The sequence below is a fragment of the Gouania willdenowi genome, chromosome 14 (assembly GCF_900634775.1).
Source record: "Gouania willdenowi chromosome 14, fGouWil2.1, whole genome shotgun sequence".
NCBI lineage: Eukaryota > Metazoa > Chordata > Actinopteri > Blenniiformes > Gobiesocidae > Gouania > Gouania willdenowi.
In genome coordinates, this window is record NC_041057.1 from 5,331,012 (window position 1) to 5,356,798 (window position 25,787).

At 37.7% G+C, this 25,787-nt stretch overlaps 2 protein-coding genes across 3 annotated transcripts; one reads left to right on the forward strand and one right to left on the reverse strand.

Moving 5' to 3' along the window:
* The first annotated feature begins 2,058 nt into the window (after positions 1-2,058).
* On the forward strand, positions 2,059-13,979 carry chek1 (checkpoint kinase 1). The gene is made up of 14 exons (XM_028466774.1): positions 2,059-2,314; positions 2,520-2,585; positions 4,152-4,266; positions 5,645-5,753; positions 6,846-6,910; positions 6,990-7,059; positions 7,132-7,320; positions 9,430-9,534; positions 9,623-9,706; positions 9,793-9,865; positions 10,674-10,842; positions 11,784-11,915; positions 12,320-12,421; positions 13,691-13,979. Exons 2-14 carry the CDS (start codon positions 2,521-2,523, stop codon positions 13,784-13,786), a joined length of 1,374 nt encoding a protein of 457 aa, XP_028322575.1. The 5' UTR covers positions 2,059-2,314; position 2,520; the 3' UTR covers positions 13,787-13,979.
* Positions 13,980-14,136: 157 nt separating this feature from the next.
* On the reverse strand, positions 14,137-25,367 carry vsig10l2 (V-set and immunoglobulin domain containing 10 like 2). 2 transcript variants are annotated; one of them, XM_028467122.1, is made up of 12 exons: positions 25,153-25,367; positions 23,787-24,140; positions 23,422-23,697; positions 22,776-23,051; positions 21,596-21,886; positions 21,259-21,516; positions 20,886-21,176; positions 18,720-19,082; positions 15,739-15,861; positions 15,623-15,647; positions 15,460-15,548; positions 14,137-14,425 (listed from the first exon to the last, which is right to left on the reverse strand). In XM_028467122.1, the coding sequence occupies exons 1-12, from the start codon at positions 25,223-25,225 to the stop codon at positions 14,280-14,282; spliced, it is 2,565 nt and encodes an 854-aa protein (XP_028322923.1). In that variant the 5' UTR covers positions 25,226-25,367; the 3' UTR covers positions 14,137-14,279. The 2 variants fall into 2 exon arrangements, with proteins under 2 accessions (XP_028322923.1, XP_028322924.1); XM_028467123.1 differs by lacking the exons at positions 14,137-14,425; positions 15,460-15,548; positions 15,623-15,647; positions 15,739-15,861 and adding an exon at positions 17,302-17,776.
* Positions 25,368-25,787: the final 420 nt, after the last annotated feature.

The window sequence follows — 25,787 nt, forward strand, 5'->3', positions numbered from 1 at the left end:
ATAGTTCACCATTTCCTCTCGAAATTTGGGATTTGCTCGTTTGTGTGCTGTTTGTAATCCTGCTACTAATCTCCAAAATGGCGACTTCCGGGTTGATGATGCACCCCGAAAACCCTCTATTACGGGTGAGCGAACTGACTGTGACAAGATGGCCGCCAGTGCGAATGTGAGGCTCAATTGGCCGACCACACGGATGAGACATCTAGCTTTTATATGTCTATGGGTTAATTGCTATGGCAACCGTACAGATAGCCACTGCCAAAATCTGTGGCCCACCTGAGAATAAACTGCACAGTATTTGGCCCTCGAACTAAAGTTTGATATCCCTGATTTAAGGGTATGAGGAAAATATTCAAGGGTAAATTAAAGCCTCTTACTGAACCATTCATTCATGGATCTTCTGCACTACTCTAATTCATTTTAGCACAGTTAGAACTTTGCTTTTTTTGGGAAAGGGTTATGGGTCCACCATCAAGGTTGAAATTTGATACCAAGGTAAAGTACACAAAGCTTGTTTCATCATTTCCCCAAAAGACATGTTTATTCAGTTACTGTTTACACAGACACACGAACACGTCACACAAATTGTTGTTTGTTTTTTTTAAACCCTTGTACAATGTTTGTATTTTATTTAATCTCTTATATATTCATTAACCTATTGTGTGCATTTTCTCTTGTCGTTTTGGTTGGTGAACTGTATTTGGTGGCATATTCAGTTCATATTTGTAGATGAAAAAGGAGGCCAGAAACGGGGGAGAATCAACTAGTGACAGCTGCAGCACGAGGGAAGGTCCAACATCTGGCCCTCAACATCCGGTCTAACATTCAGCCCCGCCCACATCCAGTAGCTTCGTTCAGGAAAGTGGGGATTTCAGGCTTCTTGGACTTGAGTTGCTGCATTTACGACACCTGCGAACTGTATGACTTCGTAATTTTCTTTTGAACGTATTGGAGTTTAGATTCTTGGCACGAGCCCGACCTGAGTTCAAAACGTCACACATGTAGCTCTGATACAAGGTGCTTTAATATATTTAAAATGCTGGTTTTACCACTGAACACTTAAGCTCCACACGTACGTCCTTGCACATTTCAGTTCTTTTGCTACAATAATTAATGATGATGATGATATAATAGTAATAGTGATAGTGGGGTGGCAGTCACCCACTGGTATCTGTCATTGTGCCCTTGGGCAAGGCACTTCACCTACATGAATGTAGTGTGTGAGTGAGTGTTGGTGGTGGTCGGAGGGGCCGATGGCGCACTATGGCAGCCTCGCTTCCGTCAGTCTGCCCCAGGGCAGCTGTGGCTACAATAGTAGTTTACCACCACTAAGTGTGGAGTGAAAGAATAATGCCTTAATTCTGTAAAGCGACTTTGAGTGTCTATGATAAAGCGCTATATAAAACTGATGCATTATTATTATTATTATAGTAATATTAATAATTGTTATAATAATAATAATAATAATTTATAAGAATCCAGTACCAATAGTAAAAACTATAATATGAATAATAAACAAGATGTAATATTAATAATAATAACAATTATAATAAGGTAATATAGAATATAATAATAATAATAATAATAATAATATAGCAATAGCAATAACAATGATAATAATACAATGAGAATACCAGTAACTATAATATTAAATATTATTAATAAAAATATAACACAGTAATGAGAATATAATTATAAGAATAGAAATAACAATAATACAGTAGTAGTACAATTATACAATAATAATTATTGTCAAATGCAATGTCTGTCTATCTATCTATCTATCTATCTATCTATCTATCTATCTATCATGTCTGACGTTTTTTACAATCAAACCCCGTGGAAAATGCTTGAGAATTGAGCGATTTATGCCAACTTTAATTGTGTGAACACATCATTCCTCTATAGATGTAATGCACTGAAGGAGCGATTGACACCGGTCCAAGATGGCCGCCCTGTAGACACACCGCTCGAGTGGGCGGCAGCATTCGATGCGGCGTATTATAATGTCTATGAGCAATACGTTCAACAAAATAATTTACGTCGGGTTTGCTTCGGGCTCGGGCCTACAACTTAAGTTAATGGGTCGGTCTCAGGATGGATTTTTTGTGCCCGATCTAAACTCTAGTACAGAAACGTGATAGGAAGAACCGAAACCGGAAATGACAACAAAAGTGGGCACGTCCTACTAAGACCCAGAACGCGCCAAATTTATGACAAAGAAATGCAAGGAGACTTTTTGACTCCTGAAATACATTAGAGGATCACATTTGCTACAAGTGGAAAAAGCTGCTGAAGGCTAAACGCGGTGCAGGTGAGACTGTTTGTTGAAGCGTGTTTTTTTTTTCTTTTTTGTCCAAGCATGAAGCGAAATGAGCGTCATGATGACGTTTGTCACCACCGTGAAATGTATGATAGTTAAGTTTAATGCACGCATAGTGACAGGCAGAGCTCTGCTCTCATAGTAAGTGTGTATTTGGAGTGTGTCAGTCGACCTCAGGCTGTTTTTCTGTCCTCAGCATGGCGGTGCCTTTTGTCCAGGACTGGGACCTGGTCCAGACTTTAGGAGAAGGAGCTTATGGAGAGTAAGAATTATTAATATTGTTTTTTTTTTTTTTAAATCACTTTTTGCCTTTCCCACCATCAGAGGTGTAAAAATACTCATATATTCTACTCAAGTAGAAGTACTGATACTTGATTGAAATTGTACTTAAGTACAAGTAAGTCATAAACAGACCTTAACATTATTTATTCTATCTACCTATTAAGAACTGTTGCACATACATTTTGCACTGATATATTTATCGGCATCCTTCTCTGTCCTGGTTTTTATTCTTTTTATTCTTGTATTCTCGTTGTTTACTCGACTGTTTTTCTTGTGGCTAAATAACCGTACAGATAAACACTTTCTATGTTGAATGACAATAAAATAATCTTTCTATCTATCTATCATGCATATATAAAATACTCAAGTACAAGTAAAAAGTAGCTCATTTCAATAGTGTTCCCTTGCGTACAGTAAACATCTCGAGTGTAAACCTAAAAAGGAAGAGACCAAATCTTGGAAAATTGGAAATTAATTTATTTTCCAAGTTTGTCAAAATGTACAATTCCTTTTCAAATAAACCTAATGAATTTAATTACAAAATCAATCAATTCTCAGGCTCTAAGTATAGCAACATTTATGAACTCTAAAACTGAGAAAATAACCAGCATCAGGGGTCAGAACCCCATTTGGGGTTGCAAGCCACTGAGAGGGGGTCACCAGATGCCTTCAAGAAACTAAGAATATTTTCTGAACAATTTGAGCCCATTTTTTGTTTATTTTCCTGCAACTAGTCTTTAGTCTGTTGTTCATTAGTTTATACCCATGTGAACTCAAGGTCTGGGGGCCAGATTTGGCCCTTTAGAGCAGGGGTTCTCAACATTTTGGGGTTGCGAGATACTGGGAAGGATTCGTTGGATGATTTTCGGAACAATTTGAGCCCATTTTTGCTCATTTTTTACCCTTTTTCTGCAACTACACCAAACTTGCCATATTTTAACCTATTTTCATCACTTTTTCATGGCATATTTTTCCTCCTTTTAATGCATTTTTGCTACATTACTCCAATTTCTGCCACTTCTCCTTCAAATTTCAAAGCTCTTTCTGCACATTTGTTCCACTTTCAAGACATTTTCAGCACTTTAAACCCCTTACACCACTTTTCCCACCTATTGTTGCATATGTTGGCCCATTATTGTCACTTTTAACCTATTTTCACCATGTTTCATGCTTATTTTTGCAAATTAAACCACATTCACGATTTGTCATGCACATTATTTGCCAGTTTAAACTATGTGAAAATGTCCTCTTTTTTTTTTTTTTTTTTTACACTTTGAAAATATGTTCTTATTGATAAAAAACAAAAAACAAACTTGTTTTCTTGCAAAGACAAGGACGCAAGGAGATTGAAAATTAATACCGGTCTAAAATTAAAACCACCTCATGTCATCAGTGTGACATTCTACAAAAACAAATAGGCCTACGGTATTTGTGTTGGAGGAAAGAAAATGCTGATTCCCACTCTGTCTGTCAGTCATCATAATGTCCCCAATCTTCTCATTTTCTTGCCTGGTCAGTGGTTTTTTTTCCCTCTGGTGTTTGTCAGAGTCCAACTGCTGGTTAACAGACAGACGGAGGAGGCGGTCGCTGTGAAAGTGATTGACACCTCGCAGACCAAAGAATGTGCAGACAATGTAAAGAAGGAGGTTTGTGTTCACAAGGTGAGTTGCTCACGATGCTGCTAATAATGTAAGGTTTTCCTAACGCTAGCAAGGGATGAATAATTTTGGAAAATAATCTAATTCGCGATTTTTAAAGAAATTTTTCCTCAATATGGCGATTGAGATTTAATTTGCAAATTTTTTATTTTTTTTCCAAGGTCCTCTTCTCATGTGTTTTTCAACAAACATAATCAATATATCAATGTAAAATGTTCTCTTAGTATCAGATGTGTTACACATAAATTGTTCTAAGGCTCTGGAGCCTTATGTGGCTTTTTGACCCTTTTGCAATGGCTCCCTACAGCTTGGAAAAAAAATAATGAAATAAAGAGTTATTTTTTTTATAGAGGGTATTAATGAATAATGGCATTGACTCCAAATACTTTACCTCCTGCAAAATCTACAGACAATCAACGTTCTTTGCACATGTGGCTAACCTTAAGTTTTAAAAAACTGGTAAGATAACTACATCACCTAAAATAATATTCTTGAATAAAATAGAGATTTTCATTGTGTGGGGACGGATTTAATTAACTGCCAACGTGCTTCATGTGTGGCAAGAAATTAGCATTCAGCAGCATGTGTCGACTCCACCGACATGATCGTGTGTTATCAAATTCAAGTAACTTTTTGTAGCCCTTCAAATACGTTAACTCCAGAGAAAACTTCTTCTTTAATACAACATTTCGTTCATGTAAGCTGAGATGTGTAAGAATTTGAAGATGCACAATACTGTTTTGTTGTTATTTTTTGATGTCAAGTTATTTTATTTTGTTTTATACTGTTTTTAAGTTATGTACACGATCAAAATAAATAACTAAATCAAATCAAACCAGATTCGGTATAATTTTAACTGTATAGCATTTTATACACTGTGTTGTCCTCATTGAGGTCCCAGGATCAGAACCTGCTCATGGTCCCCCGTACCCGTTACAAGTCCAGAGGAGATCGCGCCTTCCAGGCGGTCGCGCCAACGCTCTGGAACGATCTTCCGGTTTCCTTGCGTTTGCTTGATTCCGTTGATGCTTTTAAGAGCCAACTGAAAACCCATTTGTTTCAGAAAGCATTTTAAAATTCCAGTGATAAAGGGTTGTTTTATGTCCATCATATTTTTGTGACTGTAACTGTAATTTGTATTGTATTGTATGCACTGTATGTATTGTGAAGCACTTTGTGACTCCTGTCTGTAAAAGGTGCTATATAAATAAATATCACTTACTTACTTACTTGAGAAGGTCATTTTTTTATTTGTCACCGGAAGGACTTTAATCAAGGTGGGATTAAGCAAAATGGTTCCTTTGAGAGTAAAGGTTGTCAGTAACACTGACTGTGTATTACCGTACTGTATTATCTCTATTGATATTTTCTGCTCTTTTAGATCCTAAACCACCCCAACATCGTCCGATTCTTTGGCCATCGGAAAGAAGGGCCGACGGTTTATCTGTTCCTGGAGTACTGCACTGGAGGAGAACTGTTTGACCGAATCGGTAACGCATAAACCTGCTGCATCTTTAGTCTCCTTTAGATTGGTTTCAATGCCTTTCACTTTATCTCAGCCACAATGTTACAACATATACGATACCAGTATTACAGCCTTTTATATTGGCCGATACCGATATAAATCTGATGCAATATCTGCACGAATCTTACATGATTTATTTTGACTTATTTTGTACACAGAACAGTAGTCAGCAAACAGTAGGTATGAGAGAAACTGACCCATTTATTATTAACCAATGGGTTACATGAGCTTTAGTCTAAACATAAAGAATATTCTACAATTGAATGAAATAAATAAAAACTAAATAAAAGACCCTAAAAAATAACACCAATAAATCCAATAAAAACAATTATACTTTAAAAGTACACAATAAGCACTAGTTTAACTTCTACACAAACAAAGAAAAACAAAAATGCTTTTGTTGGATTGTTTTGTTTTTATAGACTTATAGACAAGTTATTTTGTCATTTTGGTTTTTTTACACATTTTATTTATTTTATAGTTTATTTTGTTTTTTTGTTTTTGTTTTTTTTTACAATTTTTAGTATTATCTTATGGAGTTTGTGAGTTTTTATTTTGTGAGTTTTTTTGGTTTTTTTTTTTTAGATTTTTAAATTTTAATATTTTTTTTCAATATTTTTCAGGTTTTTTGTCATTTAGTTTTTTTATTTATATATATATATATATATATATATATATATTGTAATTTTGTTATTTATTTTCTTTTTAAAAATATTTTTACAATTTTTTTGTTTTTTATGGATTTTGAGTCTTTTTTTTTTAGATTTTGTTTTTGTTTTTTTTAAGATTTTTTGAGAAAATTTTGAGGTTTGCATTTTTTTTTTCTTTTTTTCCTTTTTTTTTCTACAATGTAGATTTTAGATGAAGTCCGATATAATCAAACAATGGATCAGGACATCCTTATCATACTTTTAATTATCCCTATTAGTGGATCGAACCATTTTGGTGAATCCACCTAAACTAATTGTATAATTTTGTCCCTTGACTGTTAAGTTTATTCTAACCTGACTTTAGCCTTTGTTTTTTGTGTTTGTTTTTTTTTAATTTTTATTTAAAGAGCCAGATGTTGGGATGGCAGAGAGAGACGCACACAGGTTTTTCACGCAGCTGATGGCGGCTGTGGTGAGTCAAACATCTGTCGCTGTTAAAGTGCGTAAGGTTCAGTGATTTCAATCATAATCCTGTTTTATTTTTCTTACAGGAATACCTCCACGGTCTCGGTATCACACACAGAGACATAAAACCAGAGAATATTCTGCTGGATGATAACGGTGAGGTCAGACCTGAGTTTACTGGAACATTCTAATATGTTTTTCTTTCTAAATTCTATCTTGTTTTTTTAGATAACCTCAAGCTCACCGACTTCGGCCTCGCCACCATGTTTCGTTTCAAAGGGCGAGAGCGTCGACTGAGTCGCCTCTGTGGGACGCTTCCATATGTGGCCCCAGAGCTTCTCAGCCAATCAGAGTACAGAGCTCAACCGGCTGATATCTGGGCGTGTGGCATCGTCCTCGCTGCCATGCTGGCTGGAGGTGAGAGCAGGCGTTTGTGAAAACTCGCACAATAAAATACATCATCGTCCATCCCAGAATATTTAGGGCGTTAGGCTAATGGTAAAGAGAAATAGTGGAATTCAGTTGTTTTTTAGCACTGAAACGGAGCAGCGATTCTACGCGTCACACTCTTCATTAAAAAAAAATGTTTTTGTGTTGGTTGAAAGAATTAACGTATTAAAATTAAAAAAAATTGGGCACTACGAGATTAAAGTAATAATATTTCAAGAATAAAGCTGTAATATTTCAAGAATTAAGTCGTAATATTTCAAAAATAAAGTTGTAATATTTCATGAATGAAGTTGTAATATTTTGAGTGTAAAGTCATGATATTTTGGCAATAATGTCGTAATATTTTGGCAATAAAGTCATAACATTTTGAGAAAGTTGTCCTATTTCAAGAATAAAGTCATAATTGTACGAGAATAAATTAGTATCTTCATAAAATTACCATGTGTAAAATATAACAAAATGACGACTTTATTCTAGAAATATAACGACTTTAATCACATAAAATTACTTCTTTATTTTATTAGAATAAAGTCATATTTCGAGAACAACGTCTTTAATAAAATTACCATTTTATTCTCACAAAATTACAACATTATTCTCGAAATATTACAACTTTAATCTCGTAGTGCTCAGATTTCTTTTTATTTTAATGTGGCCCTAATACGCGTGACACATCTCCTGATACTGCTCTACAACATCAGATTTCAACTCGTAATGTCTCTTTTTGCTAATAATCAATGCAAGTTTAAATATTAAAAACAGAATGACCATAGCTATTGAATGTCCACCAGAGGGCAGCAGCCACACTTTTATTAAAAGTTGGAGGGCGAAGCAATAAAAGCAAGAAAAGGTACAACCTGCCATATGATGGTTTTAGTTTCATGTGTTTATTTGACACAAACGACCTGCTGTTGTGTTTTAATCTGATAAGAGTGAGATAGTTAGCGAACCTTTTCAACACAAAGCATTCCAAACCCCTCACACACACTTAGAATAAATCATTTTTGATCAAAGAACCATGTTCTGTCCAGGATAATCAGTTTCCTAAAGACTGCGGGAACTTCCTGTAAAAGATAAATCTCCTGGGCTGTGTTTGAAAAGTCATACTAACGTACCACTCACACTAAGTTTGATTTCACATACCCTGATGTACGTACACTATATCAGGACATTTTTAAGTATAACGGTGGGCACACTAGTCATACTCAACCATCCCATGATGCATTGTGAGTGGAATGTAAAACGGTCCTGTGACTGGCTTCAAGCGAAAAATCAAACATCCCCTTTTCAAAATAAAAGCATCTCTTCTTGTCTTCATTAGTTGTTTTTTTAACGCTTTTGTAAATGGGGCTCTTGTTTTGAAATTAACCAGAAGTTTTGTCACAATGGCAGGTCTCTGAAAATCTCTGAAATGTTGGAATGAAATGGGTTTTACATTGGGTTAGATGTTAATGTTGATATTATACTTTATACTACATTTTCTCATTTTAAATGTTTTCAGAACTTTCAAAGGTGGAGAATCAACAGAAATATTTAGCCTCAGTGAGCTTAAGGTTTTTGTCGTTGTAGGTTCCAAATGCATCTTGGGAAACTTGGAATTATACTTCAATGGGAAAGCTCATCATCCTAATCATACTTATAGTATACAGTAGACCAGGGGTGCCCAAATTATTTTGAGTGAAGGGCCAAAATTGTATCGCGGTGTAGGGCCTCAGTGCATGAAATTAAATATACCAATAACATCACTGTGAAAAATAAATACTTAAAGTAGTTTCTTAAAGTTGTAGTCTTTATTGTTTCCTGATATAAAATTATGAGATTTTTTTTTAAATTACTGTACTGTATTGCATTAATTTATATATTTAAAAAACATCAAAAAATAACAATTTCAGACATGAGCAAAGGGTCAAAACTAGTCATCTGAGGGCCCCAAATTGGACGTCGCTGTAGTAGACAGTATATACTCATTGAGTTTGTAGTGTGTTTGTGTGCCATTTTGAACCGAGCCCGAGTCTCTCTCTCTCTTGTTGCTGCAGATGTGTGCAACTATCTTGTGCGTGTGTGTGTTTTTGTCAGAGTTGCCGTGGGACCAGCCGACTGAGACGTGTCAGGAGTATTCAGACTGGCTTCAGAAGAAAACCTACCTCCCTCCCTGGAAGAAGATCCAGACCCTGCCTCTTAGTGAGCTTTAAACGACATCTGACTTGATTTTTCCTCCTTGACCTCCATCCTTACCCGTGACTCCTTCTTTTTCCACCTCCCCCTGCAGGTTTGTTGTCCAAACTGCTGCTGGCAGATCCAGATGCGAGACCCACAATCACAGACATACAGAAGGATCGCTGGTTCACGCACGGTGAGCGCGCACGGCTGCGTGACAGACGTGGAGCAGCCGTGCACGCTCAAAGGCTGACGTGCACGTGTGTTTATCCCTCTTTGCAGGTGTGAAGACGCTGAGCTCTGCAGGGTCTAAACTCCTGCGATCCGATGGGAGGCTCAAATCTATTAGCAACAGGTCCGTTCTGTGGCCTTTTCTACATTTTCTTTAAATGTAGCTTCATGTGACGCCTGTTTCAGCGTAAACCAGGGTGGGGGTCAATTACATATATAAGTTACAATTACGTCTTCAATTATCCATGTTCAATTACAACTCAATTATGATTACAGTGACCAGCATTTATTCCAATTACAATTACATAACAATATTTTTTTTACTCTCAGAAAGTCAATTCCAGTTACATTCTCAATTACTGAAGTTCACTTATAATTAATCACAATTACTGAGCCTGAAATAATAAATAACATAATAAAAGTTAACCTTTCTCTTGTGTTAGCTTTCATTTAGCATCTCTTATGATAACAGGTCCTAAAACAGCTGTAAAATACACTAAAAACAAATATTTATGGTCTAATTTCTATTGGTTACCTTATTAGGCTTCCTAATCAATGAAGATATAGGTTTTAATATTTTTGGTGTTGGCATCTGAGCCTTTTTTTTGTGTCAATTAAATTTTTTTCAAAATGGTAAAAAGTGGGAAAGCTTGATATGAAATGCATGTTGATAATTATTAACTATATATGTGTAGAACTGTACATAGAACTGTAACATTGTTTCTTCAGTTTTGTGTTAAATTACAAATTGACAATTTTTATAGAATTTTCATGGAAATTACAAAGTCAATTATTTAAACTCAATTACAATTTTGACAGCAAAAGATAAAATTACAATGATAATTATGGCGTAATTGTGATTAGTTATACATTGTACAATTATAATTGAGCCCCACCCTGGTGTAAATCATTGAATGGTTTCTTCTTGGCAGTGATGAAAGAATGCAGTTTTCCAGCTCTCAGCCCGACGTGGCCGTGGGAGGTCTGGAAGTCTTGTTTCTAACTGGTCACGCTGAAGGACAAGTCAGCTTCTCACAGCCAACCAAGCCTGAGCACATGTTACTGGGGAGTCAATTACTGGGAACGCCAGGGGCCAGTCAGGTAAGGCACAGGTCAGACACAGTCATGGACCAAAGTTTTGGAACCTCTGGAATTTTTCTAGAAAATACATCAAAAACATTTGTAATTGCAACTATTTCTGGGAAAATTCCAGGGGTGCCAACATTTTGGTCCATGACTGTATGATAGGGATGTAACGATTCACTCAACTCCCGATACGATTCGATTCAAAATGGGACTGTAGACAAATGATGACTGAAAAATATTCCTTTATTTTTTTGGGAAAAAAAATAGAAAATACTGTATTATTTTCCTTTTATTTTTCATTGTCAAAAGAATCCCTTGATAAACTATTCAAAACAATGCAATTTAACTAAAAATAAATCTTGAATGAAATAAAGGAATAATACAAATGAAGAAGCCTATTAATTTAAATTCTGGTTCTATAGTAAACAATGCAAAACTACATAATAGTTCTTTTTCTTTTTAAAAGTGCAACTGAAAATGTATTTTGTGCCTTAACAATTGGACTGTATTTACGGCAGATATTTTTTTGGACCAGCAGAGGGCGCTGGTAACCCAGTGGTCGGTTGCCATGCATATATTCATGCAGTGAAGAAGAGATGCTATGCTAGCAGACAGAGCTAATAGAAAAACATGACTTTTACAGATATTCACATAATATTACAGATATTCTTTCGGTGCTAAAGGGTTAAGGAATCGTTTAAGAGTAGAAGGCGGCCAGAAACAAAGTAGTAGCAGATTCCGCCCGCTGCCTCAGCATTTGGACAAGAGAAGGATAAATATATAGCGCCCTCTGCTGTTTAAAAAAAGTACTGCGATTCAATTTTCAGAGAATCGATGTGAACCGTGATACCTATGGATCGATTTTTTTACTGCCTTAGGATTAATCATTACATCCCTACTGTATAATGACAGATATAAAACATTGACGCTTGGACTTGTTGTGTTTTGGTCCTCAGTGTCAGTGGCAGCGCTTGGTGCGGAGGATGACTCGTTTCTTCACGTCTGTGGATACGGAAACGTCTCTGACTGCCATGAAAGACGCCTGTGGCGAGCTGGCACTTAGCTTCAAACTCACGAGCCCCAAACAAGTACGTGTGTGACTGTGGTAGAAGATGGACTCCCAGGCAGAGGTGTCAAACTCATTTAGTTCAGGGGCCAATTACGGAGCAGTTTATCTTAAGTGGGCCGCAGATTTTAGACGAGAAAATGAGTAATTTCAACATTAATGTGCCTTGGTTTGCACTTCCACGTATAAATGATGTACAATGTAAATGACAAAGTATGTGAGTCAATCAGTCCCTACAGGATCTTCACTTAAATCTCCCTGATTTTGGGGGAAATTTGTTTAATATATTAAGGGAAATTTGCACAGATTTTTGAAAAAAGAAATTGCTCTCAAAAATATATTGTATTTCCAACCCTCACCAATATTAGCTCCAGGCTCCTGTTGATGATTAGAAACTTACGCTCCATTGATTTCTCTTGCTATTAGGTGACGCTGAGCACTTTGGACAAACGCAACAATAAACTCAGCTTTAAAGTCCATTTGCTGGAGATGAGTCAGAGAGTTATGATGGACTTCAGACTGTCTAAGGTGAGTTGTATTTATTTATTTATTTATTTTTCTAAATAAGCCCTAAAGAAATTGAACAATAGGGTCATTTCAATACATTTCCCCACCCACTTCTGTCTCAAAAAATTCAGAAAAACTTTTTCTAGAAAATGAGAAATGTGTTCATATTTAATATTATGTTTTCAAAAAATAAATGTTGTTCTGATGCAATGGTTTTTATATTTTTTGTATGTTCATAGTGGAAAAACAATAAATTATTTATTCATCTTTTGGGATAGTATACTTCTGTTCTTTCCTTGTTTTTGCACCATTACATATGCTGTCTTGGCTGATTTGTTGTTTTTTTTTGTAATCTGACTCTTGGACATGCACAAGAATTCCATTATATCTGTTTTTTTTTTAACTTGTACATATGGCAATAAACTCTATTCTATTCTAATCTGTGATTATAAGACACAGAGGCAAGCTACAATGGCCTCCTGTAAAGGATTTTCAATATCAGCGAGTGGTGAATAACTCTGCTTCCAAAATTAAAATTTGCACAAAGAAAAACAGTTTTATATCCCAAGAAAGCGTAATCTTTATACTATAGATTAAAACGGAGATTATATGCTTTTTACAATCCCACATGCAGTTATGGGCCAATAAAAAGAGTAAAAAAAAAAAAAAAAAAATTTTTTTTTTTTTTTTATGTTTCAAGAGACTGTCACCCAAGAATTAATGCATATATGTGATTAATCATTAGTGATGTGAACAGTCCATGTACATAGGTCTAAGCTGATCAAATTACAGGGAGCTGAGGTATATGTAAAGTTGTTTACCGAAGACCCAAACATGTTCCAGACCCAGATCCCGACAAACATTTTCCCTATTTTGAGGAGCTAACATGTCCACCAGATAGGATGTATAGCAGATGAGAGAGTAGGCGGAGCTGTATTACTATACCAAATTTCAGTTTCCTATGTGATGTAGTTCCTGAGATATTGGAAGATAAAAATGGAAGAAAAATAAGGATGAGCCAAAATCAGCACTTACAGTACCTCCCTCATTAAATTGGCCATATCTCAAAAAGTATTCATCTGATCAAACTGAAAGTTTATTTTACAGTGTATTTATTGAATAATCACAGAACGATTGGTAAGAATTTCAGAATTTTTCAGACTGAAGTGTGTGGGATGTCCAGAATATTTGTTAAAATAACATAAAATGACCCAACAGTCTTTGTTCTTACCATCAATCTATTAAATAATTTAATATTAAATGTTTTATATTTATTATTCGTGTTTCCAGGGGGATGGTTTGGAGTTCAAGCGTCTCTTTGTGAAGATAAAACAGAAACTCGGGGACATCGTCAGCACCCAGAAGGTTTTACACCCCATCAACTGAGCAGCTAACGCTGCTGTAGAGACGAGCTGTATATATTTAGTTGTCTTGTGTGTGCACGTTGATATGTTTTTCCTTGTTTTTCTTTTTGGTGTGAGAAAAGATCGAGAGGTGCGAGTGAATAATCTGTTATAGTCTGTTTTTCCCTGTTCTTATTACTATGCTTGACAAAATAAAACACATTTTTGGAGTAAAATGTGCTGCATTGTTTTCATTTTACAGTTCATGTGGGTTCTTAATGTTTACATATATCAGACAAAAAAGTGTCATAGTTTTAAAAAATATAAATAAAAGAAACACATTTTCCTTTTATTATGCATAGGCTTTATTTCACAAAGGGAACCAATGGGAGTTATTGAATAATAAATGAAGTATTACATGTACATTGATGGATTTATTAAGTTCCAAACTGATCAATAGAACTGTCATAGGAGGTGCAAACGTTATATCGTCTCCTTAAAAACAGAATGTAGATAAGATCATGTCTTAAGGATGATTATGAACCTGTAGCTTTAACGGTGATGGTGACGCTGACTGGTTCGTCGCCGTCTCCAGGGGGCGGAGCTTGGCTGCCGGGTGTAGGGGAGGCACCCCTGGGTGTTGGGGTGAGGGGAGAAGCTGCTCGTGGTAAAATGGTCGGACCTAAGAAAGATCAACAGAAGGAATAGAAATACTTTAAGACCAGAGATGAGCAGCTTTTGTCACAGCGTGGCCGCAAAAAAGAAATGTTACTGATGAAGGGGCCAATTTATCAATATTTATGTCAGCGTTTAGATTAATGACCAATCAGTATTAATACAGGAAAGAACCAAAGGTTATTGTTTTGTATATTTTCTTCTAATGATCTGTTTTTGTTTTGTTTTTTGAGTCATATTGTAAATTGTTTTTCTAAATGTGTGTGTTGTCATTTTGTAAATTCTTCTCCAACTTGGTGTGTTTTTGGAGTCATTTTGTGTTTTGTGTTTTTTCTTTTTTTTAAGTCATTTTGTGTCTTTGTTATTTTGTACTTTTTTTTCTCATTGTGTGTACGTGTTAGTTTGTGTTTTTTGAGTCATATACATTTTTCTGTAGTAGTGTTGTCTTTTTTTGTTTTGAGTGATTATGTGTATTTTTGTTGTCATTTTATGTGTTTTTGAGTTTATTTGTAAATTCTTCTCCAACTTGGTGTGTTTTTGGAGTCATTTTGTGTATTTTTGTTGTTTGTTTTTTTTCTGTCATTTTGTATATTTCTTTCTCATTGTGTGTTATTGTTGTCATTTTGTGTTTCATGAGTCAGTTTGTGAATTATTTTCTTACTTGGTCCATTTTTGGAGTCATTTTGTGTATTTTTGTTGTTTTGTGTGGTTTTGGAGTTGTTTTGAAAATATTTCTGTAATTTTGTTTTTTGTATTTTTGGGGTCTTGTACATTTTTAATTTAAGTATTTTTTTTTATTTTGTGAATTTTATGCTGTTATTTTGTGTGTTTATGATGTTTGTTTGTTTTGTTTTTCTAATGTTTTTCTGTCGGTGTGTATTTTTGTAGTCGTTTTGTGTGTTTTTAGAATAATTCTTTGTGTTTTTGGTGTATTTTTCTACAATTTTGTTTTGCGGGCTGCACGAAATCCTACCGAGGGCCACATGTGGCCCCTGGGCCGTCTGTTGCCAATGTTTGATATAACAATATGTTTCTTCTTGCCTGGACTGGGTGATGTGTCAATTTCCTCTGAATCAGCAACCACTTCATCCTCTGGAAAGTTGATGTTTTCTCTCGACTGGCTGTGTTGCCTGTAAACATATTTCTAGATTAGTTTTGACCACCTTCAAAAACTATAAATGTTTAACTTTAACCTTATACTTACAAACCAAACAGCATATCATGGAGCCCTGCGCACAGAAACAGATCATTATCGCCCCAAATTCATCACATAATTTGATTTTTTTCCATTAAAGTTGAGACGTTCTTGGTTCTACTCACTGGGGTTGTTGTTCCTGTTGCGAATGATGAAGATGAGCAGCAGCACGGTGAGAATTGCTGCAAACAGCATCCCGCCTATGGCTGATCCAATCACAGCAGGATACATATTGTAGCGAGGTTCAGCTGAAACACACACACACACAGCTACACGTTGCAAAGCAGAACATCTCTGACAGCTCACAGACATACGAAGGAACACCAGTGGTTCTCAACATGTGCAACCAGAGCACATGGGTTGAAAACCACAAGTCCTTCCTAATCTGATATGACCAACAATTCCATCAAACTCATTTTAGTTCAGGGGGCCAAATACAGACCAGTTTTAACAATAAAGTGCCCCAGGGCAGTGGCTCTCAAACAATTTTGGCTCAAGTACCCCCTTTTTCTTATTTCTGACTACATTTTGCTTAGAAAAATATGGAGTGATAATGCACATTTAAAGGAATATCATTTAGTAAATAAGTAGAAAGAAACAGTATTTAATGCAGTGGTTCGCAACTTTGTTCGTATTGTGACCCCATTTTAATAAAGAATTCCTGGCGACCCCAAATACATTTTTTTCCGAGAATTAGTTTTTGAGCTCAGATATTGTTTTTTCAACGCATTTTAGTTGAAATAAATTTATATTTTACAAAGTCAAAGTATAGAAATACAGTTGTTTAAGATCGTATGATGTTTTGATTTTTTTTAAAAAGAGAAGAAGAATTCAAAAAAATTCAAAAATCTTTTTTAACTTTTCAGAACTTTCAGGCGACCCCACATAGGGTCCCGACCCCAACATTGAAAAACACTGATTTTGTGGCTTCTGAATAGATTTCTATAGTTTTTATTACTTACGGCCATCTCACGCCTGGGGTGGGACCAAGACTGACAATTCATTTGTTCATTTTCCACTCTCTCGTTCTCTCTCTCAAGTACCAGCTGTAGTGCCATTGAGTACCCCTTGGGGTACACATACCCACATTTGAGAAACACTACCCTAGGGTGCACTTCCATGTGTAACTTATATTTAAAGTATGTGAAGGTATCAACCATTACCAAGCAAAGAGTGACAGACATCAGTCCCACTATTTAATCCTCCTATTATCCTTGGGGTCAATTTGACCCCATTTAATGTTAATCATTCAAAACATAATAGTTGATTTTGGGGGTTTTTACCTCATATTTCATGACTTTTCCTAATTCGGTGGTACAATTGATTAAACATAAAATTATGACAGTATTTCTTTTATTGTGCTGAACACATATTGCATGCATTGGTGTAGATCTGGGGTCAATTTGACCCCTAGCTGTTTCAGCTGTGTAAAACTTGTGGCGCTGCAGGAAAGGTCATATCATCACCACAACCAATAGGGTTCATACACTTGTGGTCTATAATGTTGTCAGTAAATTTGATAAGATTTGGATGAAAACTAAATTAATTATAATTTAAGAGTTTAGCCTGATGGTGGCGCTAGAGAACAGGCCATTATCAATGAGATTATTTATGTATTCAACTAATAAACAAAGTACCTGACACAAAAACTTGGTCAATAATTTTCTGATAATTATTTTCTGGAGGAAAATATCCCTGGGGTCAAATTGACCCCAAGGGTTGAATGTGTAGTATTATTTGAGGATAATGGGGGGGGGGGGTTATTTGGGAAATAATTTGAGCAAAATTGCAGGATTCGGGTAAAATTAAGATTGATTTCAACAATTTTTGATAAAACATGAGTTATAAGCATGGGGAAAAGGATTAACACAGGGATTCTTTTTGGACTTTTCGCTGTTATTTTTACTTTCTCTTGTAGGCCAAATTGGATGTTCTAAAGAGCTGGATCTGGCCCCCTTGCCTTGAGTTTGACACATGTTCCATAAAGCAAACCTCTTATTACAGTATAAAATGGTTACACACAGTTTCCAAGAAGATTCCCTATAAGTTTAAGAGAAGGTCAAGTAGAGGGAAGGGAAGGATGAGCAGATGGAGGAAAAGAGTCGTGTATATGTGCACGTGTGATTGTGTGTGTGTGTGTGTGTGTGTGTGTGAGTCGTTCACCTATATGGATACAAAGAAAAATATGAATGTTAGACTCTCTTTAGGATATTGTATTGCAGTGACAGGACAAGAGTCAACAAAGGGTAACACTTTACATGAAGTTTTATACATAAAGGCTGGCATTATTATGACACGACACCTGTCGTTAGCATTAATAAGGTGTCATGAAAGCTCGTTCGTTACCCTATCCCCTAATCAGAGGCAAAAGTAATGGATTACAAATACTCAGATTACTGTGATTGAGTGGCTTGTATGAGTACTTCTAAATCAGTCATTTTACTTAAAAGGCATTCTTTACATTTCTACACCCGACCATTACTGAGTAAATTATTATATTTTGTTTTAAAATGATCAACGGACATTGTGAAATTAACAAAAAATGAAACCATCAGACAACAATCAAATGCATCACATCATGGCCGACCAATCAGATTACATGTACTGTAATGCACGGCACCAAAAACAGCATTACATGTCTGTTATTTTCTCAATTTTAGAGTTCATAAATGTAGCTATTTTAATGATTTTGATTGAATTCATTGGTGTTATTTTATTTTAAAAAGAATTTAAACTTTTTATTTTATACAGACTTTGTAGAAAATAAATGAAGGGAACCGTGGCAAGATTTATTACCAAAATAAACGTGGGGGTGAAAGTAACTATCTAACTGAGCTAAATTTGACTTTGTACTTGAGTATTTTATACTACTTATTCTACTTGAGTAGGATATATTAGTACTCTTTACACCTCCGACCCATCCCCAAACCTTAACCCTACCTAACCCCAAAAATGCCAACATAGCTCCAAAGTTGTCATAATTTAGCAAATGAAGCATAATGTCAGCCTTATGTATAAAACTTCAAGTAAAGTGTTACCATACAAAGTTTGAAAAATGATTTCCCAGCACATTAACCACTTCCATCCCTCTGTTCACCTCCCGTACCTGGAGTCTTGGCTGCAGACGGGTGTCCAATGGTTCGGTGGTTCACCGGCCTGATGCGGAACTGGTAGGTTACGGTCGGTGTCAGCCGTCCCACCGTGTGTATCCTAACATCTGGATCCTGGAGGAAGATGTGGGACCAGGATGGAGTGCTGGTCCTCCCGTTCCAGCTATTCCCCTCCTCCTTGGAGGAGTCGTTGCTCGTCCTTCGTCCCGGTTTCTCAGACACCCATCGCTGCTCCAGGAGGAAACCTGTCCATCCTCCTTGTTCCTCGTTCTGTACTTGCCACTCTAAGTCCACCTCCATGCGCTGTCGGCTGTTATACGCTGCTCTGAGCAGGGTGGCATTGGGTGGCATGGGGTACCCTGGCACAAAGACAAGACAAAAAGACAACTACTAATGAGTGTGGTCATGACTTCAAACCAAAAATATCAAACACCTTTCGTCTCATACAACTCATGTTGTTGCAGTGTTGGGCAAAACCACCTTTCAGAAATGATTGATTGATTGTTGTATATATATCTGTATTATACTTGTATATTTGTATTTTTGTATTATTATTATTTATCTTATTTATTTTATACTGTAATGTGTGTACTTATTTAATCTTTACTTAATTATGTACATTTTTCTTTCTTTCTTTTTCTTTCTTTGTTTTGTGTTTATTCTTTTTATTTGTAATATTTCTTGTATCTCTGTAACACAAGCAATTTCCACCTGGGATAAATAAAGTATTTCTGATTCTGATTATGGCTATTTTTTGTTGTGCAGCTCAAAATGTCTCAGACTTTATGGTTGAAAAATACTTCTAACCACCTATAATGTGCACATGTTGGTTCAAAACTAATGCATCTTCAGCACATGCGTCAAACTCAAGGTCTGGGCGCCAAATTTGGCCAATTAAAGAATCTAAGTCGGCTAGCAGGAGGAAGGAAAAATCACAAAGTAAACAATAATTGTTGTGTAAATGACCAAAATATCCATATCAAGGTATGCGGTCAGCTTTAGGCTTGACTCAGGGAAGAGGACGCCCCCTGCCTTGCATAGTCCCGTGGGCTGCGTCAATGTAAGAACCAGGCTTTTACGTGATTTGGAATGGGACAGGTGTGCACCAGTGGCTGGGAACAATAAACTCACTCAAGGGGCTGAGAATCCATCAAGGAAAGGGAGGACGTTTGAGAGAGCTCAGGCTTGATCACCCTGTAGCTGCCCACCTTTGATGAGGGTGCCTAGTGTTTAAAAGGCCAAAACACCCCCTGATTCAATGGTATACTACTAATGATGCGTCCCAAATTTACGTCCTTTCTACATCTGAGACACAGCTCCAACACCACTTTCAAATGGTAAACCTCATGAGACTTCCATCTTTTGGCACAAAGGACGGTTTAACATCACGTCCTGTGTTTAATGATTCTGATGTAGCTACAGTATCTCAGTCCTTTCAAACTAACAAATTCATTTAAACTCTACAGCATATCTTGGGCCTTATTTACACAATTGCAGTCATTCTTAATCACAATCTAATCACAATTGTGGAAGAAAACCTTCCCGTTTTCTAAAACCTGCAATTTCCCAAAAACAACCCCACAAAATTGCTCTGAAATTGCTGACAAAATTACACAATTTTCAAGACAATATCTAACACCGACATCTGTCATTTTTTGGGGGGGATATTGTAGGTGCTTTACATATTGTTTATATCACAAGTTCAAATGAGGGCACACAAATGTGGGAATTTTTTCATCTTTTGTATTTATTGCTGTAAATTTTCTATATTCTCTATATTTTCTGTATTCATATTTTATATCAACCCTGTTTGCAGTTTGTCTTTAAATGTGGCTGGAAAACCTAATTTCCCTGAGGGAGCCTTCCCATGAGATCAATACAGTTATTTCTATCTATCTATCCATCCATCCATCCATCCATCCATCCATCCTGTGGCCCACTTTAGATCAAATCACTCCGTATTAGAGTATGACATCTCTGATCTACAGCAAGTGACATGCTGTAAAGAGTGTCTGGGCGGGGCCAAAAGGAAATTTTTCATTAAATATATAGACCGTCTTTAGATTCGAACATATACAATAATGATTATAACATAACTGATAATGTTGAATTCAAATGCTCCCCCTGTAACTCGCGTATGGGTTTGAATAAATTTAACTCACTTTTGACCACTAACGTGATGTTGACGTCTGTCCCCCCCACGGCGTTGGAGGTGGTGCACCTGTACTCGCCGCTGTCCCGACTCTGTTCAGTGTCTCTCACTGTCAGATTGGCCCACCCGGATGTCCTCAGCAGGGTGTACTTGGACGTGTCTTGCACCCCCACGCCATGATTGTTAAACCAGGTGATTTCATTGACTGGCAGGTAGTTGGCTCTCAGGTTGCAGGTAAGCTGCACGTCACTTCCCTCATACACCGACACGACTCTTCGCTGCGTCAGCAACACTGGGGCCTCTGTGTGTGACAGACAGTGCAGGAATGAGCTCATCAGACCATCAGATCTTATTCGCGTTGCATGCTGGGACTGCGCACGCACCCAGGGTGAGCCTGCAGGTTTTGATTTGGAGTTGAAGAGGGTGCTTGGCGTGGCAGGTGTAAGGTTTCCCACTGCGAGCTGTACCGTAACCAAGGATCAGAATGTTGGAGTTTTCTTCTCCTTGTTTGCCGTGGCCACCGGGACCCTCCCACCACACCAAGGCTTTCGGGGCCCCGCCTTCCCATGAGCAGGACAGCATGAGATACTGCTTGTTGTTGGTCACGTAGGCAGAGCAAACAGGTTCTCCTGACGGGACGTCTAGAAAAAGCAACACCTCAGAGGTTTAGAAAACCAAAAGCGAGCTGGCATTACTGCGTTTGGATATTTGTTCTCTTACAGCTGCGCATGTGGCACTTCGCTGGCTCTCGTAGTGCACGATGGGAGCCTTTGCATGTGAACAAACTGTTGTTTGAAGTGAGGGCTCCAGAGGGCAGCAGAAGGGACGTGCTGCTTGGAGAATTAGCCTCCTGGAAGAAGTCAGGCTCATCCTCTTGCACTGCACGTACAAAGTCACCGGCCCAATTGAGAGTAGGAGACGGGAATCCACCCGTCCAGGAACATTGAAGTCTCAGAGAGGTGTGGTTCAACGCTGGCTCCAAGGAACAGGAAGGGGAGCCATCGGGTGGGTCTAGGGTGACAAAACACAAAGTGACAAGCTAGTGATCTAGTGAATGGGAGTTCTATGAGCCACTAAAGGGGAGTGGTCACACTGATTCAAAATGAGCTACAAGAGTAAAGTGCCCTTCATTATGAATGTGGTTAATTTGTTTCTTGGCTCCTTTTGGGTCTCTTAGTCTTAACTAAGCCTGGTATAAGCTCCACAATTTAACTGAACCGTCCTCTGATGTCTACTTCTTGTTGGAAAGCTCACTCTGCCATGAAGCTTTAACCATCTTTAAATGCTTTATCTTGTCTGTTGTTCAATGATCTTAACAAGCACCTAATTTCAACCGAAGAGCAAATTTCCAGCAAATGCAACCCTGAAGCACAAAAGTGGGTCTAATCACTAACATTGTCCCTAAAGAAGCCACTGGCATTTTTTAAAGAGTGTTTGATACAAAATTCAGGAAAAGAGATGATTCAATAGATTGAATGACAAGCAGCAGCCTCGTAGAAGACTAAAGCTTGCCATGGCTGTGACAACACAGCGAGGTACCTGCCAGAGAGTCCCATCACCTCCCCCGACGTCCCAACAGGTCTGCAGCACCTCCAAACTCTGCTGTATGAGTGTGTGGCTATGTGTGTGGGGAAAGTGCATTCTCAGTATGTTTTGAAGTCAAGAGCACAAGGTGGAATAGAAAAGGCAAACAAGGTTTCTGTTTTACACTGAAAGCAAGAGAAGAGGTTGAGAGTGAGAGGTTTGGGCTTTAAGATGGAATTAAAAAGCGATTGGGTTTCTTTTTGAAGCTGAAAATGTCAAGTCTGAGTAATATTATCTCCACTCTGTCATTTTCAGAGAAGCACAGAGTCCTGAGAACAGGGTTCGGCAGAAGGTGACGATGCACAGTCAAACTCACAGTAGACAGTCAGGCTGATAGTTTTCTTGGAACGTGTGTTGAGGTAGGTGTTCTGTGCCAGGCAGGCGTAGTCGCCAGTGTGCATGCGAAGGACCTTGGTGATGGTGTACTGCGGCCCAGTGTAGACTTGGGAGTTGTTGTAAAACCACACGTACTGACTGGACGGGTTGGACTGGGCTTGACACAGCAAGGAAACGGTTTCTCTTTCCAGGGCCGAGTATCCCCTCTCAGTTATGCTGAATGGTGTAACATCTATTTGGGGAATATCTGGGCCGACTGTGGACAGAAAACACACAAAATCAGATAAGAAGGTAGTAAAAGTGATATGAGCAGAACAAGTATCCTTGAACAAACTTCATCTATCTTGATCTGTGAAGGTATCCTTGAACTATCTCTACAATATGAACAGAAAAATATAATTAACCAATGTCTTTGTTTTCTGATCTAACTTGTGAGCTTAAAGTTTCACTTTCCTTATTGTATATATCTATTGTCTAGGGTGGTCCCCCTTGCCACTATCTGTGTCAACCAAACCAATGTCATTTTTGGAGAACAAGTGGCCTTGATGCCTGTAGAAGAAGGAAGAAAGAAATGTTCCTGACATGCCATCATTGACCAATTAAAGTTTTTTTCAACAAAGACTCACAGATAGTGTCTAGCCAGAGCCGGTTGGAGGTCTCGCTGTTGACTGCGTTGCTGGCCACACAGCGGTACCAGCCGGTGTGGTTGCGGTTGACATCGGTCACGTTGATGGTGCTGCTGTTGCCCCTTGCAAAGGCGGTGATGTTGCCATTGCGCGTCTCATGTTGCCACCTATACTGGACGGGCCCTGTTCCATTATCCAGGTTACAGCGCATCCACATTGTAGATCCTTCCACTGGGGAGACATCGCTCATCAGCAGGTAAGGCTTACTGACGGGGACTGTGTGCAAGACATGGTTGCATTAGAAGCCATTCTTCATATCTATCCAAGCCCTAGTGTTCTGTATTCATGAGTGCAGGGAGTCTTACCTCGCACAGTGAGGTGCACGTAGTAAAAATAGACGATGGGCTCCTCTTCAATATCGTAGAAGGCCTGGCAAGTGAACAAGCCATGAGCGGCTAGCGGCAGCTTCTCTATACTCAACGCTGCGCTCCTTGTGATGATGGTCAGCTTTCCGAGCGTCTGGGCCAACTTCTGTATCCTCGGTCCTTTCCCCAAGTCATAAACCACAGCTTTGATCGCTTCAGTGCCAGGTTTGGTGAAGCTCCATATGTACATATCAGGTAAAGTGGAACCACATTCCAGAATCACGGCTTTACTCACTACCCCAAACACGCTGGCATCTCGGTAGATCACCTCCCCATTGTGTTTGATCTCCACACCTGTGAGAGGGAGAGGACACACCAACGACGTGCATTAAAATATGTGCCCGAGAGAAACCGAGATGGAAAAGAAGATGGTGGTATCATGTCTCCTGCCAGTGTTCAGTTTCAGGATTTATTACATAGCAAGTTTCAACACAGAATTTCTCATGATAGATAACCACAATCAGCTCACAGTCAAAAAACACAGATATTAGGTTGGTTATTCCGCTTTTATTTACAATATCAACAGTTTGGGTTAGCTTGAAATTTGATTCATGTGTTTTTGCATTTAAAAAAAAGAGAAGTTTTTATTACAGATGGACGATATTATGATGTTCTAGCTCTCTATCCTGATCTGTTCTCCTCTTTCTGTCCACTAACCCCAACCTGTCGAGGCAGATGGCTGCCACCTTTGAGCCTGGTTCTGCTGGAGATTTATTCCCGTTAAAAGGGAAGTTTTTCCTCCCCACTGTAGCTGATGCATGTTCATGTGGAATTGTTACGTTTTTTTCTTAAGAATTTAATATTGTGAGATTACTATTGTTGTAATTTGCGCTATTTAAATAAAGTTGAATTGGATTGAATTACCGGATGATATTAGCAACAAAATGTAACATCAGTTACATTGGTATTGGTTTTTCCACAAATATTGAAAAAATTATGTGTGCCATTGTTTGAGACAACAGACGCATAAAAACGAATATTCCATAATTTAGAATACATATTCTTATTTTGCACAGTTGTTGTTTATTCATGAAAAACATCCATTGTGGCGTTGCATTAAAAGTAGCCTTAACCTGTCATTTCGATGGACATATTATGTTATGTGACCTAAAAATAGGTTTAGTGGAGGGGGTTTAAGTATATATAGATAGAGGAAATTTAGTGTAAAAACAAAAAAAAACAACCTAACTAATATCAAACATCCCTAGTTTCAATACTAAGATCCATGTTGGCAACATTCACAAATACCAACTTATTTGTGTATGTATTTTATGTTGCGTTTCAAATTGGGATAAAAACGACTTACCATTTGCTGTAAACGTGATCAGAGTTGTTGTTGTTAGATACGCTAAAGCCAGCCCTAGCAGTTTGGCCACCATGGTATCATGATGATCCTGAATCCAACAACGTCTGCACTGCAGAAAATGTGACTCTAGATTCCTAAAATACACTCCTCGATTCTCCAAATTTCTTTAAATCCCGAACCTATCGCTCCGATGGTTCAGAATCCGGTTGATAGTAGTGACTTGGTCTGACTGAGAGTATAGGAAGAAACGGCGGGTCACTAAACTGATTTGGGCTTCATTATTCATGTGTTTTTCCTTTCTCTTTTTCCCTCCATCCCTCTTTCTTTCTTTCTTTCTGCTGCAGGTTTAGAATAACACAGTGATACAGTGCTCATCTATTAAACAAGACGCATGGGTGCACGGGTTAGCGTTACACACACTAGCAAACAAACACCTGCACAGTAACTAATGCACTCAAACTAACACACACATTCCTTCACATGTGACTTCCATAATCATGTTTTACAATTCAAACTTTTTTGGCTCAAGAATTTGCTCGGAATATGTGAAAAAATAACTATAGAGCATAATGACAGAATTAATGAGTGATAACACACATTTGAAAGTGGAATGAAACAGTATTTAGTGGCTCCTG